This window comes from Silene latifolia, chromosome 6, assembly GCF_048544455.1.
Source record: "Silene latifolia isolate original U9 population chromosome 6, ASM4854445v1, whole genome shotgun sequence".
Taxonomy (NCBI): Eukaryota; Viridiplantae; Streptophyta; class Magnoliopsida; order Caryophyllales; family Caryophyllaceae; genus Silene; species Silene latifolia.
The window spans coordinates 121,490,075-121,502,019 of NC_133531.1; the positions used below are offsets into that span (position 1 = coordinate 121,490,075).

The following is an 11,945-nucleotide window of genomic DNA, read 5'->3' on the forward strand; positions in this document are numbered from 1 at the left end:
TGATTGTGACCCATTTGCCAACCTCACAGTCAACCGCATTCTGATGCGCCAGGGTTATTTCCCGGTCTACCCCTCAATCCGCTGAAGAGCACCTTACCTCCCTTGAAACAGGCTAAGGTCCCCAACATCCCCTTCGGGCTGGGCTATGAACCTACCGATGAAGATATCCAGGAGATGGACCTCTTAATTCGGAAGCGCAAGAAGCACGAAGTTATCCTCTGTCCCTATCATTTGACCCTCAATAGATACTTTGTCCCCGAAGGAGAGTCCGAGCTCTACCACGGCTTTCCTGAGCTGATCTATGACTCTGTAGCCAAGGTCAGGCACCCGGGTGTAGAAATCTTCCAAGACTGCTACTTCATCTTCAACAACACCGAAGCTGCATCAACCGAGTCTAAATCGTCCCCATCCCTCGACGGACAAGCTGTCACTCTCCTCTTTGGAGAGGATAACATCAAGCACCTGGACTATAAGGACATCATCAACATCGCTCTAAAGGACAACCAGTTTGACCCTACCGCCTTAATCTCTGATACTGACCCGGAAAAAGCTACACAAGGCTGGAGGAAAACCGTTAAGTGAACTGATCGCCAAGGCCGCATTCTCAAGATTAAACTGGAGAAGGCCCTATGTTCAAAGAGGGAAGTGAAGAGGAATCTGAGTCTGAGTCGGAGTTAGAGTCTGTCCTAGCTCTTAGCACTTCTGATGTCCCAATCAAGGTCCTCTTCCCACTCTTTTATCACAAACTTGTGGCTGCTTCAGAGGCTGAGTTAACTAGGGTCGTCCCCCCTCCCATGGAAGGTGACAACCTAGAGCCTGTTCCAGGGGCCACCCTCTTCTGCTATGTCGCCTATGACTGACCATGAGATGTATGTCCTCTCCGAGTTTTCGCTCGAGTCAACTTAATGAACGCTAAGTTTGCTTATGACTCATCTCAATTTAACTGCAATGCAATTCTGAATGACTATGAAGAATTTGACTTGAGTGACTACCCACTTCACCTAGCCAAAGAACTTGAAAAACGGGAAACCAGGACCCCCATCATTGAGGAGACCGAACCTATTAACGTAGGAACCGACAACACACCCCAAGAACTTAGGATAGAAACAACCCTTGACCCCTCGGAAAGACAACAGTTCATTGACCTCCTACACGAATACAAGGACGTATTCGTCTGGTCCTACAAAGATATGCCTGGGATCGATAGGGAAATTGCAGAGCACAGAATACTCATTAAGCCCGGAGCTAAACCCGTGAAGCAAAAAATGCGCCGAATGCGCCCTGAATGGGCTTTGAAAATAAAAAAAAGAAGTGGATAAAAAGTTCAAGACCGGGTTCGTCAAAGTGTCTGAGTACTCGGACTAGATGGACAAGATCGTTCCTATACCAAAGAAAGACGAAAGAATTCGAGTTTGCGTCGACTTCAGGGATCTGAACAAGGCAAGTCCAAAGGACGAATTTCCTTTGCCACATGTTGACATCCTGGGGGACAATACCGCCGAGCATGCTCTCCTATCATTCATGGACGGGTATGCCGGGTAAAACCAGATCAAAATGGGTGAGAAAGACATGCACAAGACTGCATTCACTACACAGTGGGGTACATATTGGTATACGGTCATGCTTTTTGGTCTCATCAATGCCGGAGCAACCTATCAAAGAACCGCCACCACTCTCCTACATGATATGATGCACAAGGAGGTAGAGTTATATGTCGATGATATGATCGTCAAATCAAAAGAGCGGGATGGCCACATAAACGCCCTCCGAAAATTCTTCGCTCGTGTACGGAAATACAACATGAGACTAAATCCTCAGAAATGTGCATTCGGAGTCTCCTCAGGAAAACTCTTGGGACATGTCGTCAGTAAAAGAGGCATCAAGATTGATCCAACCAAAATCAAAGCCCTTCAACAAATGCCTCGGCCTAAGAGAAGGAGATTCGGGGATTTCTCGGTCAGGTTCAATACATCAGCCGCTTCATAGCCAAACTCACCATGATTTGTGAACCAATCTTCAAGAAGCTTCGCGCCTCCGATCACACCGATTGGCACGACTGTCAAAAGGCCTTCAACAAGATAAAGGAAATCCTATCCAAACCTCCTGTCCCCATGCCACCTCAACAAGGAATTCCCTTGTCCCTATAACTGGCTGTTACCGACACAGCCATGGGAGCAATGCTAGCACAAACAATCGATGGCTAAGAACGAGCCATCTACCACATCAGCAAAAATTTCATTGAGTATGAGACAAGGTACACCCAACTGGAAAAGACATGCCTTGCCCTAGTATGGTCAACAAACAAGCTGCGGGATTACATGCTCAGCTACACGGTCCATATTTATTCCAAGATGGACCCGGTCAAATACATCTTCGAGAAATTCGTACTAAACGGAAGGCTGTCTAGATGGACACTCATGCTATCCGAGTTTGATCTCAAATTCGTACCCCTCAAGGTTATCATGGGAAAGGCAGTCGCCGACTTCCTTGCATAAAATGCCGTCACCAACAATGCCGCCGAATATGAAGCATGCCTCATCGGCCTTATCGACGCGGGCCCACGGGGGCGAAAAGCGAAGCAAGCTTTTCTTTTGTTTTGTATTTGTGGAGTCGCCACCAATTTATTGTGGAAAATTGGAAACCGTTCGAATACCTCGTGCCATGTCAAGACACATAGTAATGACATGAACACTAAGCACTCGTTACCCTTAGCATTCCATGTCTAGAATGACTCTCGTGGATGCCAATGAACACGGATGTTCACAGAGATATGGAGTAAGGGGTGATGGTACGTATTAGGAAGCTCTTTTGATCGAACACCTAATCCCGCCTGCCTCGATAGCGGCCTCTACTAATGATTAGGGAAATTGTCTATACTCGATATATTGTCGATTATATGCATGCAATGCAACATCCAACGTTTTTAATCCTAACATGTGAGAATTAAACTAAGTCGGTTATCACGTAATTTAACATACAATAAATGTCAAGGTAGAAATTTAAGTTGATTACATGTGAGAGGCATGCAAGCAATACAATAAAAGAAATACAATAATAAATACAATGAAGAAAATTACAATAATTACATCGGATTTAATTGATTTATATCGAAAATATATTTAAAACGGATGGTTTTAGAAAAGAAAGAATAGATAAACAAACGAACAGATTAAGGGCGATAATACGATTAATAGTTAATTAAATACGTAATTAATAAACTAGGTCAAAGCAAAAACGGGAGTTCAGAGACATAAATCAACCAGGAACAGGCGCAGCAGAGCAGCATTCCTTGGAAGAGGCGCAGCAGTCGCTGCGTCTATTCCTGGGTTGAGTTCTGGCTGTGAAGCCGGAACCACATCTCGTTAATGTTCATTAGTGAATTTAATGCTTGATTAATATTATTTGACTCGGATGAAAGTGCTTAACATATTATTTACATGTGATTAAGGTCATAAAAACGATAAAACATGAATGAAAATAATTAAAACGAATTAATTACAAGATTAGAAAGGTTAATTAAAGAATTAAACAAACTAAATAAAAGTAATTAGGCTAAACAAGTTATTAATGATGAATTAATACTGGTGACAATAAACAACAGATGCAAATATATCAATAACGAATTCCAGAGACCCAATATCGATGAATCGAACCTCTAAAACTCGAATTGATTTTAATGACGAAAACCCGCAAATATGAATTACTTGGGATTTAAGTCGGTGATTTAAAGATGAATTAAATATTAATGATGTGTATTTACATGTCAATTTATTATGCTTAAATTATTATATCAAAGAAACAACGAACGATTGAAAACAAAAGCAAATCAAACGGATTAACAAAAGACAAAGAAAGAAGAAAGAAGAAAGGAAGCAGGAATTGCGGCAGCCTCACGAAGAGGCGCAGCAGGTGCTGCGTCCCTTCGAAGAGGCGCAGCAGTTGCCGCGTCCTTTCTCGACGTCTGTCTCCTGATAATTCGTAAAAAGGGTTTCAAATAAGGTTTTACAAATCGGTTTTAAGAATACTTTCGACATGAATCTTACAATTATGATTATAATAAATAAAGAACAATAATAAAATAGGGATTTACACCCTCAGACTTACATGTTTGACGAAACGAGATTGACTAAGTTAACATTTAGTGATGCTCGACTCGAATGTACGACGAAAGTGCCCTCTAGGAGGAAATAAAACAAGTTGATTAAGTTGATTGATGTGGAGTTGGTCAAATTGGTCGGTCATGCAAAATGAGGCTGGTACTCAGAAAGATCCGAGCTTACGTGGTCAATGTTCAAGCACGTAGACGCCAAAAAGTAAGAACGTGGTCTAGAATGCAAAGGGAGAAGAGAAGGGCGGACACTCGCGTGAGAAATATGAGAGACCGAAGACCTCTATTTATACTAATCCCACGACAGAAGTAGGATTTTCGGAGAAACTTTGGAAGTGAATCTCGAAAAGATATGAAAAATACGCAGTAAAGGACTGAGGAAGAGGCGCAGTAGGCACTGTGTCTCTTGGAAGAGGCGCAGCACTTGCTGCGTCCTTTCCTCTTGCGGAAGAAAGATTTCCGCGTTTCTATTATCGAATAGCGGATTAATCTCGTTTCCTTAATATTTTGTGTGAATATTACGGGAGATATTTTACCAAAGATTAAAAGATTGGAAAATATGGAATAGAAATATCCGGAACATTCTGACTCGGTATTTTAAACGTTTATTAGAAAGTGAAGACGGTTTCTGGCCCGGACTCCAAATGTCCCTAATTACTGCCAAAACGACCGTATCGGCGCGTAGATGACAACTAAGAGGTAGACACAAGTGTTTGAGCGATCACTTGACGATAAACTTACGAACTGTCACAAATTATTCCGTGTACCAAACATGCCGCCCAATCATCACCGGGTGGTTTGCGGGAGGTGCAGAAATGAGGTATCTACAGAGCCTCCACTTTGACTGAGGCTTGGACAAGGCGAAAGTCAAAGTATAGCCATAAGGTGAATCGAAGATTACAACCTAACGACTATGGCGACGCGAGGCGGCTCAAGGGGTCTGAGCCAAGGACCTGTCGTCGGGAACATTTTTGAGTCTGTCGACTATCGGGGAGGGTCATTTAAAGTCCATTAGACTACGTAAGGAGGTTCACTAGCCATAAGAAGAGACCATACCTGAAATTCCTTGAAACTCCAGGGGAAATAAAACACGATATTGGAAGAGGCAACAGGACGTGGTCAGGAACTGTTGGGAGAAATTTGCTTGGGTCGGCTTCAAACAAACTTCGGAAGAGCTTGGGGTCGATGTTGATCTCCATGTCTCAAGAGGGACGATTGTCTGTCGTGAACTCTCGCTGGGGGAACATAATCGGGAACTTATCTCCATGTCTCGAGAGGGACGATTGTCTGTCGTGAACTCTCGCTGGGGGAACATAAATCGGGAACTTATCTCCATGTCTCGAGAGGGACGATTGTATGTCGTGAACTCTCGCTGGGGTAACAGAATAAAGGTGTGTCGAAACACCTGTCAGAAAATATCCGCTCGTTGTGATAAGCAAGGTCATGGTAAAAATATGGCAACAGTTTGCAGTTGGCTTGGAAATGCGGGTCCTGGCGGTGAATAAATATCAAACGGACCAAATATGTGATATGGCATCAAGGAAGAGGCGCACCAAAGATGGGCCCACAAATAACGAACTTATAACGAATCTTTGAAAATTCATGTAGAGGGAAACTGAGGAAGAGGCGCAGTAAGAGCTGCGTCTCTTGGAAGAGGCGTAGCACTTGCTGCGTCCTTTCCTGGGTATGACTTTTCTGAGTAAAAACCTGATGAAACAGGGGTTATATTTCATTATTTCGAAACACAAAATCCTCCATTTCTCTCTCAAATTCCAACCATTTCTCGTCAAACTTTGATCAAAAGCTTGCATTTGCCATGGCTAATCGAGGTATGTGTATCATTTTTGCATTAATCTTCAATAATTGATCAAATTGGACTGACAAATTAGGGTTTTTAACCCTAATAATGTCGAAAATTTGGGGCTTTTCCCCCAAATGATTTTGCCTTGAAAAATTGACCTTGTAAATGGCTAATTGGTAGTATAAGGATCATAACCATGTATTTGTTTCGAATTTTCGTTGAGTTTTGAGCATTTGAGTGAAACTGTGACGGTCTCACAGCTAAACCGTAAATCGCTTCGAAAATAGCCTTAGGATTGCCTATTTGTGACGAAACTTGATATGTGGAATCCTTGTATGATGGGTAAACTTTATATCATTTCAGAATTTTGATTTGTGACGGCTTTTTCAGGACACTTTTCTAGGGCATAATCGCCGTTATAACAAAATGCTGTCGAAATTCCGACTCGAACCCATGACTAGGCTTCAACTTAAGCTTGACTTGACCTAAATTACCATATGAGCGGTCGGGTTTGTAGGAAAATGGCCAAAGATGGCGAGAAAAGAGCGATTTCGGAGCTTTGAAAACTCGTAAATCCCTTAATTAAGGCTTGTCGTCATTTGACGCGGCCTAAATTCACTTTAATTTTGCAGGTGACGAGGCTTCTACGTCTGGGAGAGCTCCTATGGACGTGGATACCGCTCTTGACCCTTCTCGTTCGCTTGAGGAGGCATTAGAGCAGGCTTTTACCGCCGCGGTGACGGCTGCTGAGGACGAGGTCCTCGAGGAAGAGGTTTTTGAGGAGGAGGAGGCCCTGAGACGGGACAACGTCGGACGGGGTGATCGCCAGCTGAGGGGGGCACCAACGTGGGCTGGGACTTGGGACAGCAGGCACCTCTTTTGGGCTGCAGAGGGTCACCTGTCCTACAGGACGGTGAAGAGCTTGGTAACTCGAACTCATCATTCTTCACTTATCTTCTTTCATTTCTTTTCATTATTCTTTTTCTTCTTCATTCAAGCTAAAGATAGCTTTTATTTAGAATCAAAATAGGAGGCCGGGAACATCAAATCGTTCTCGGGCTACACGACGGTGATGGGGTGCTACGAGAGGTTGTCAGCTGAGGAGCGTGCCATCATCGAGCGGGTAGCGTTCGATGCCTTGGTACAGGCTTGGAGGGACATCACGAAGAGGAAGCTTCGGGCTAACCTTAGCCTGGTCCGAGCTTTCTTGGATCGGTTTTAGGACACGACCTCCAACTTTCATATGCCTTTTGGTGAGGTGGGGGTCACGTTGGAGGATTACGGCATGATTTCTGGTTTGTCGTGTGGGACTAAGGTGGTGGAGTGGCCGGAGACAACCATGAAGGTAGACTCGGCTGAGGCCAGGAGATTGATCGGCAGGAACTTGATGCCGAAGGCTGCTGCGATACCCGTATTGGTGCTTAGTTCTTACGTCCGGGATTATTTTGCGGGAAAGACCCCGACGTCGGTGTTGATCAAGGGGAGGGAGATGGCTCCTCCTCCCTGTATTGTAGAGCAGAGAGTCCGTCTGTGGCTCTGGTGGTTCTTGTCTTCGATCTACCTCGGAGACAAGGGAGAGAGGCTATCGATGAAGCTCCTTCCCTTTCTTTCTGACCTGAGTGACCTAGGCCGTTGGGACTAGGTCAATGCTGGTTTTGCGGTCCTCATTCGCTTTATGAGGGCCATGGTTCATCCGGAGTTGATGGAGAAGGGGAATTCTCCTACCGCTGTTGGCCCTGGACTGTTGTTGGAGGTATGAACCTTCATTTCATTTCATGAAAGATCATTTCCTTTTCTTATCGAATCACGAAAGATCGTTATTGATTATTTTGTTTTACAGGCATGCGTGTACTCCTACTTTCCGAGCCTCGTGCCCAAGAGGACGGAGCCGGTGGAGAGGGCTTATCCCTTTGTGAGGGATTGGGTTATGTGCCATACGAAGAGACGGCGTTCCTTTCACGACGTCTGTCGACGGGACGTGAACGCTCTTCATTTGGATGGCGTGAGTACTTCACCTTGTGTTGTTTGTCTTTCTTCATTACTTTTTTTAGAACTGAGCATAAGAATGACCATTCGTTTGCTTTTCCTAGTGGGTACCCAGGCCTTGGGTGGACTACGCTGGCGCTCCTCCCTTTGTGGCTGAGGCCCTTCGATCTAGGAGCTCGAGCCGGTTGCTGCTGAGGACATCGATGGGTCCTATGTGGTACTTGGGCGAGTGTTTGGCTCGTCAGTGCTCTCGGGATGTCTTCACGGTTCCCATCGATCCTCCTCGGACGATGTTCATGGAGCCTTCCGAGGCTGAGAGGGAGGCTGACTTGGCAGGTGTCGGTGGCGACGCCCTCCTTCTTCCTGGTGAGGACTACTTGGCGTTCCTTTACGAGAGGTTGGCGTGCTGGCCGGTCGTGGTAAGTGTTTTACTCTTCTTTTGATCATTTTGAAAACACGATGAATGATCATCGGTTAATGGAAATCATTTGACTTTGCAGGAGGTCGAAGCGGCGGGCATCGAACCCCCAGAGTACCCCGAGACCCTTGAGTACACCAACGCGAAGGGGATGACGATGATCTCTGAGCTGCGTGACTTTGGCGTGGCAGTGACGGATGCTGGCTTGGGCGAGTGGCAGCATCTGATTCGGAGGGTGGGTTCTCCTAACTTGTGTAATTTTGTGTAAGAACACATTTGCTTGAATTTGTCCAATCGTTATGAATCTCTTTTTTTTTTGAAACGCAGGTTGCGCCATCCCGGTTCGTGGCTTTGTGGAGGGTAACCAACCGGCTGCGGGCTACTGCCATCGAGGCACTTGTTGGCGGCCGAGGACGTCAGGTATGAACCTTCCGTTTACTTCATTTTCGAATTTTCTAACTTTCTTTATTGTTTGATTGCTTGAAATGATTGACATGAGCCAATTGTTGCGTTTGCAGGGGGAGAGCGACATGGAGCGAGAGCTAGCCCAGTCTCGGGAGGAGACAGCTCGCCTGCTGAGGGAGCTCGAGGTCCGCGACGCCGAGATTGCTGTTCTCGCGGCGAGAGTTGCTGAGCTAGGCGGCGACCAACAGTAGTTTGCTTGTTGTTTTTTGTTGTTGGCTGTATTTTGCACATTTTGTACATTTTTAGGACCTACATTTTGGACTTTCGGACTTTGTTTGGGGCTCGAGCCCCCATTTTGGTGTACATATCCCCTTTTAGTTGTATATATGATGGCCTGAGTGCCTTTGCTGCTAGGTTGTTTTGTTTGTACCCGCGGGTTAGCTTTGAACAGGTTTGGTAGATGACGATTTATGCCGTCATGCTGCCGAAATTTACACAGAAACTCACATAGGACATACATTTGTACACATGGCCTAAATTAGCTCAAAACAACGACTCGAAAATGCAAAAAATACAAAAGTTTTGCCGAAAATGACCGGACGGTAGGGAGAGCTACCCCCTAAAAAAAAAAGAAAAAATAGAAACATATAAAGTTTGAAATGTAATGTGGAACGGGAGTGAAATGATTCCCCGAAAAAGAAAATTAAAAAGAAATGTATAAGTTTGAAAATGAATAAATTAAATTGGTAAAATGATTCCCCAAAAAGAAAATTAAAAAGAAATGGATAAGTGTGCTAAAATGACGAAAATGTCGATATTGCCTCGAAATGTGTGCCCGTGGAATTTAGGAAACACGAAACATGGTAATTTGACGGATTTACCAAAATAATAACCCGTATGAATAGAAAATTAGTGGAATTGTGGGGGCATACATCAAAAGTGATGTAGCCACACAAAATCGGGATTTCTTGGGTTATGCTAGAACAATGGTGGAAGTAAATGTGGATCAGGAATTTCCCACTGAAATTGGATTTTTTGATGAGAATGGTAAACAGCATTGGCTTAGAGTCATGTATGATTGGCTCCCTATTACATGTGGCAAATGTAAGGGGATGGGTCATGAGACTGCTAAGTGTAGAAAAGGAGAGGGGAAACCTGCAGCAAAGGTGTGGAAACCTAAACCAGGGAATGCTGCTGCTGGTGCAGGCCCTGGGAAGAAGCAAGTTAAGAATGGTCCTGTGCATCAGGTAAATGTCCCTGTGCAGAAGGTGGTAGCTCCAATTCAAAGACCTGCTACTGTTGAGAGGGGCATTGTTACTCCAGTGATGGTGTCCAAACCAGTGGTAGAGCAGTCAATGCCTAGAAGACTCCTCACCAGGATGATGAGACAGGAGTCGGGGGAGAAAAGAGTCTTTCTGCCAGGTGGCTTGAGCTTCATGGAAGCCTTGAGTCATTCTATTCAGAAGACGAAAGATAGGATTGTTGAAAAGGGTGAATCCAGTAGGGGCCTTGTTGACAATGGGTAGTTGTGGATTTTGGAATGTGCGGGGACTGAATAGTATCAATAAACAGTTAGAAATCAAGCATTTTCTTAATATGAATAATGTAGGCTTGTTTGGTCTAGTTGAAACTAAAATAAAAAGCACTAGCGGGAATAAAGTAAGAAATATGATTTGTGAGACTTGGTCCATATGTACTAATTCTAGCCTACACAGTGGGGGTAGAGTTTGGTTATTATGGGACCCTTCTATGTTTGATGTTAATGTGAAGGATGTGACTGCCCAAGCCATACATTCTGAGGTGTATGATAAAATCAGAAGGAAGATGTTCTGGTATACTTTGGTGTATGGGTTCAATAAGGCTGCAGAGAGGGAGAGTCTTTGGAATAGCATTAGAGATTACCATAGGGGTATCAATGGTCCTTGGATGGTTTGTGGGGATTTTAATGCCATTCTAGACTATCATGAAAGGATTGGAGGGGCACCTGTTTCTTATGCTGATGTTCTTCCTTTGGCCCAAGTTACTCAGGATTGCAATTTGGTTGATCTGAAAGCGACTGGTGCTTTTTTTACGTGGAATAACAAGCATGAAAATGGGGATAAAGTGTATAGTAGAATAGACAGGGTTCTGATAAATGATGATTGGATCACTACATTTCCTGACAGTGTGGCAAATTTCCTCCCTGAGGGGTTATTTGATCATTGTCCCTGTCTCATTTCTTTGGAATGTTCACTTAAGCATCGTACTAAGTCTTTTAAGTACTTTAATATGTGGGCATTGTCTAAGGATTTTGACTCTACTGTCAGGAACTGTTGGAGTACAGTAGTTCAGGGGACACCAATGTTTAGGGTGGTCCAGAAATTGAAGTTATTGAAACAGGCCTTCAGGGGTTTGAATAGGGAGCAATTCAGTGATATTGAGAACCTAACTAATGTGGCTGAATTAGCTCTTAAAGATGTTCAGATGAAGCTGGTGCAGGATCCATTGAATGCTGCTCTTTGTCATACTGAGAAAATGTGTGCTGCAGAATTGGGAGAACTTATTAAAGCTCGAAATATGTTCCTCAGTCAAAAAGCAAAAGCAGCATGGATTGCTGAGGGAGATGAGAAATCTTCTTACTTCCACTCAGTGATCAAAAAGAGAAGAAGCCATAATAGGATTTACAAAGTGAAGGATATTCGTCAAAAGGAGTGTTGTTCTCCTGGTGAAATTAAGGGTGCCTTTGAAGAATTCTATATGTCGCTTCTTGGTGAGTCTAAGCCTGTGACTCCCATTAACCAGGCTATTGTCAGGATGGGGCCTTGTATAACAGCTGAGCATAGAGCTGCACTGCTAGCTCCACTTTCTGATCTTGAAATTAAGAGAGCCTTTGTTTGATATCCTGGTAACAAAGCACCAGGGCTGATGGATTTGGGAGCCAATTTTTCAAAGATGCCTGGCACATTATTGGGCCGAGGTGTCTCTTCTTTGTAAGGGATGTGTTTACCAAGGGAAAATTGTTGAAGCAATGTAATCACACTGTGATTACTTTGATACCTAAAGTTGCTATTCCTGATAATGTCAAGCAATTCAGGCCCATTGCGTGTTGTAACACAGTTTATAAATGCCTTTCTAAAGTCATTTGTAATAGATTGCGAGATATTTTGCCTGATATTATAAGTCCTTCTCAAAGTGCCTTCATAAAAGGGAGGGATATTGTGGGAAACATTCTTATTTGTCAAGACCTC

At 44.0% G+C, this 11,945-nt stretch overlaps 1 protein-coding gene across 1 annotated transcript; it reads left to right on the forward strand.

The window, feature by feature from the left end:
• The first annotated feature begins 10,386 nt into the window (after positions 1-10,386).
• On the forward strand, positions 10,387-11,595 carry LOC141588583 (uncharacterized). Its single transcript, XM_074410016.1, has one exon. It carries the CDS (start codon positions 10,387-10,389, stop codon positions 11,593-11,595), a length of 1,209 nt encoding a protein of 402 aa, XP_074266117.1.
• The last annotated feature ends 350 nt before the right edge of the window (positions 11,596-11,945 follow it).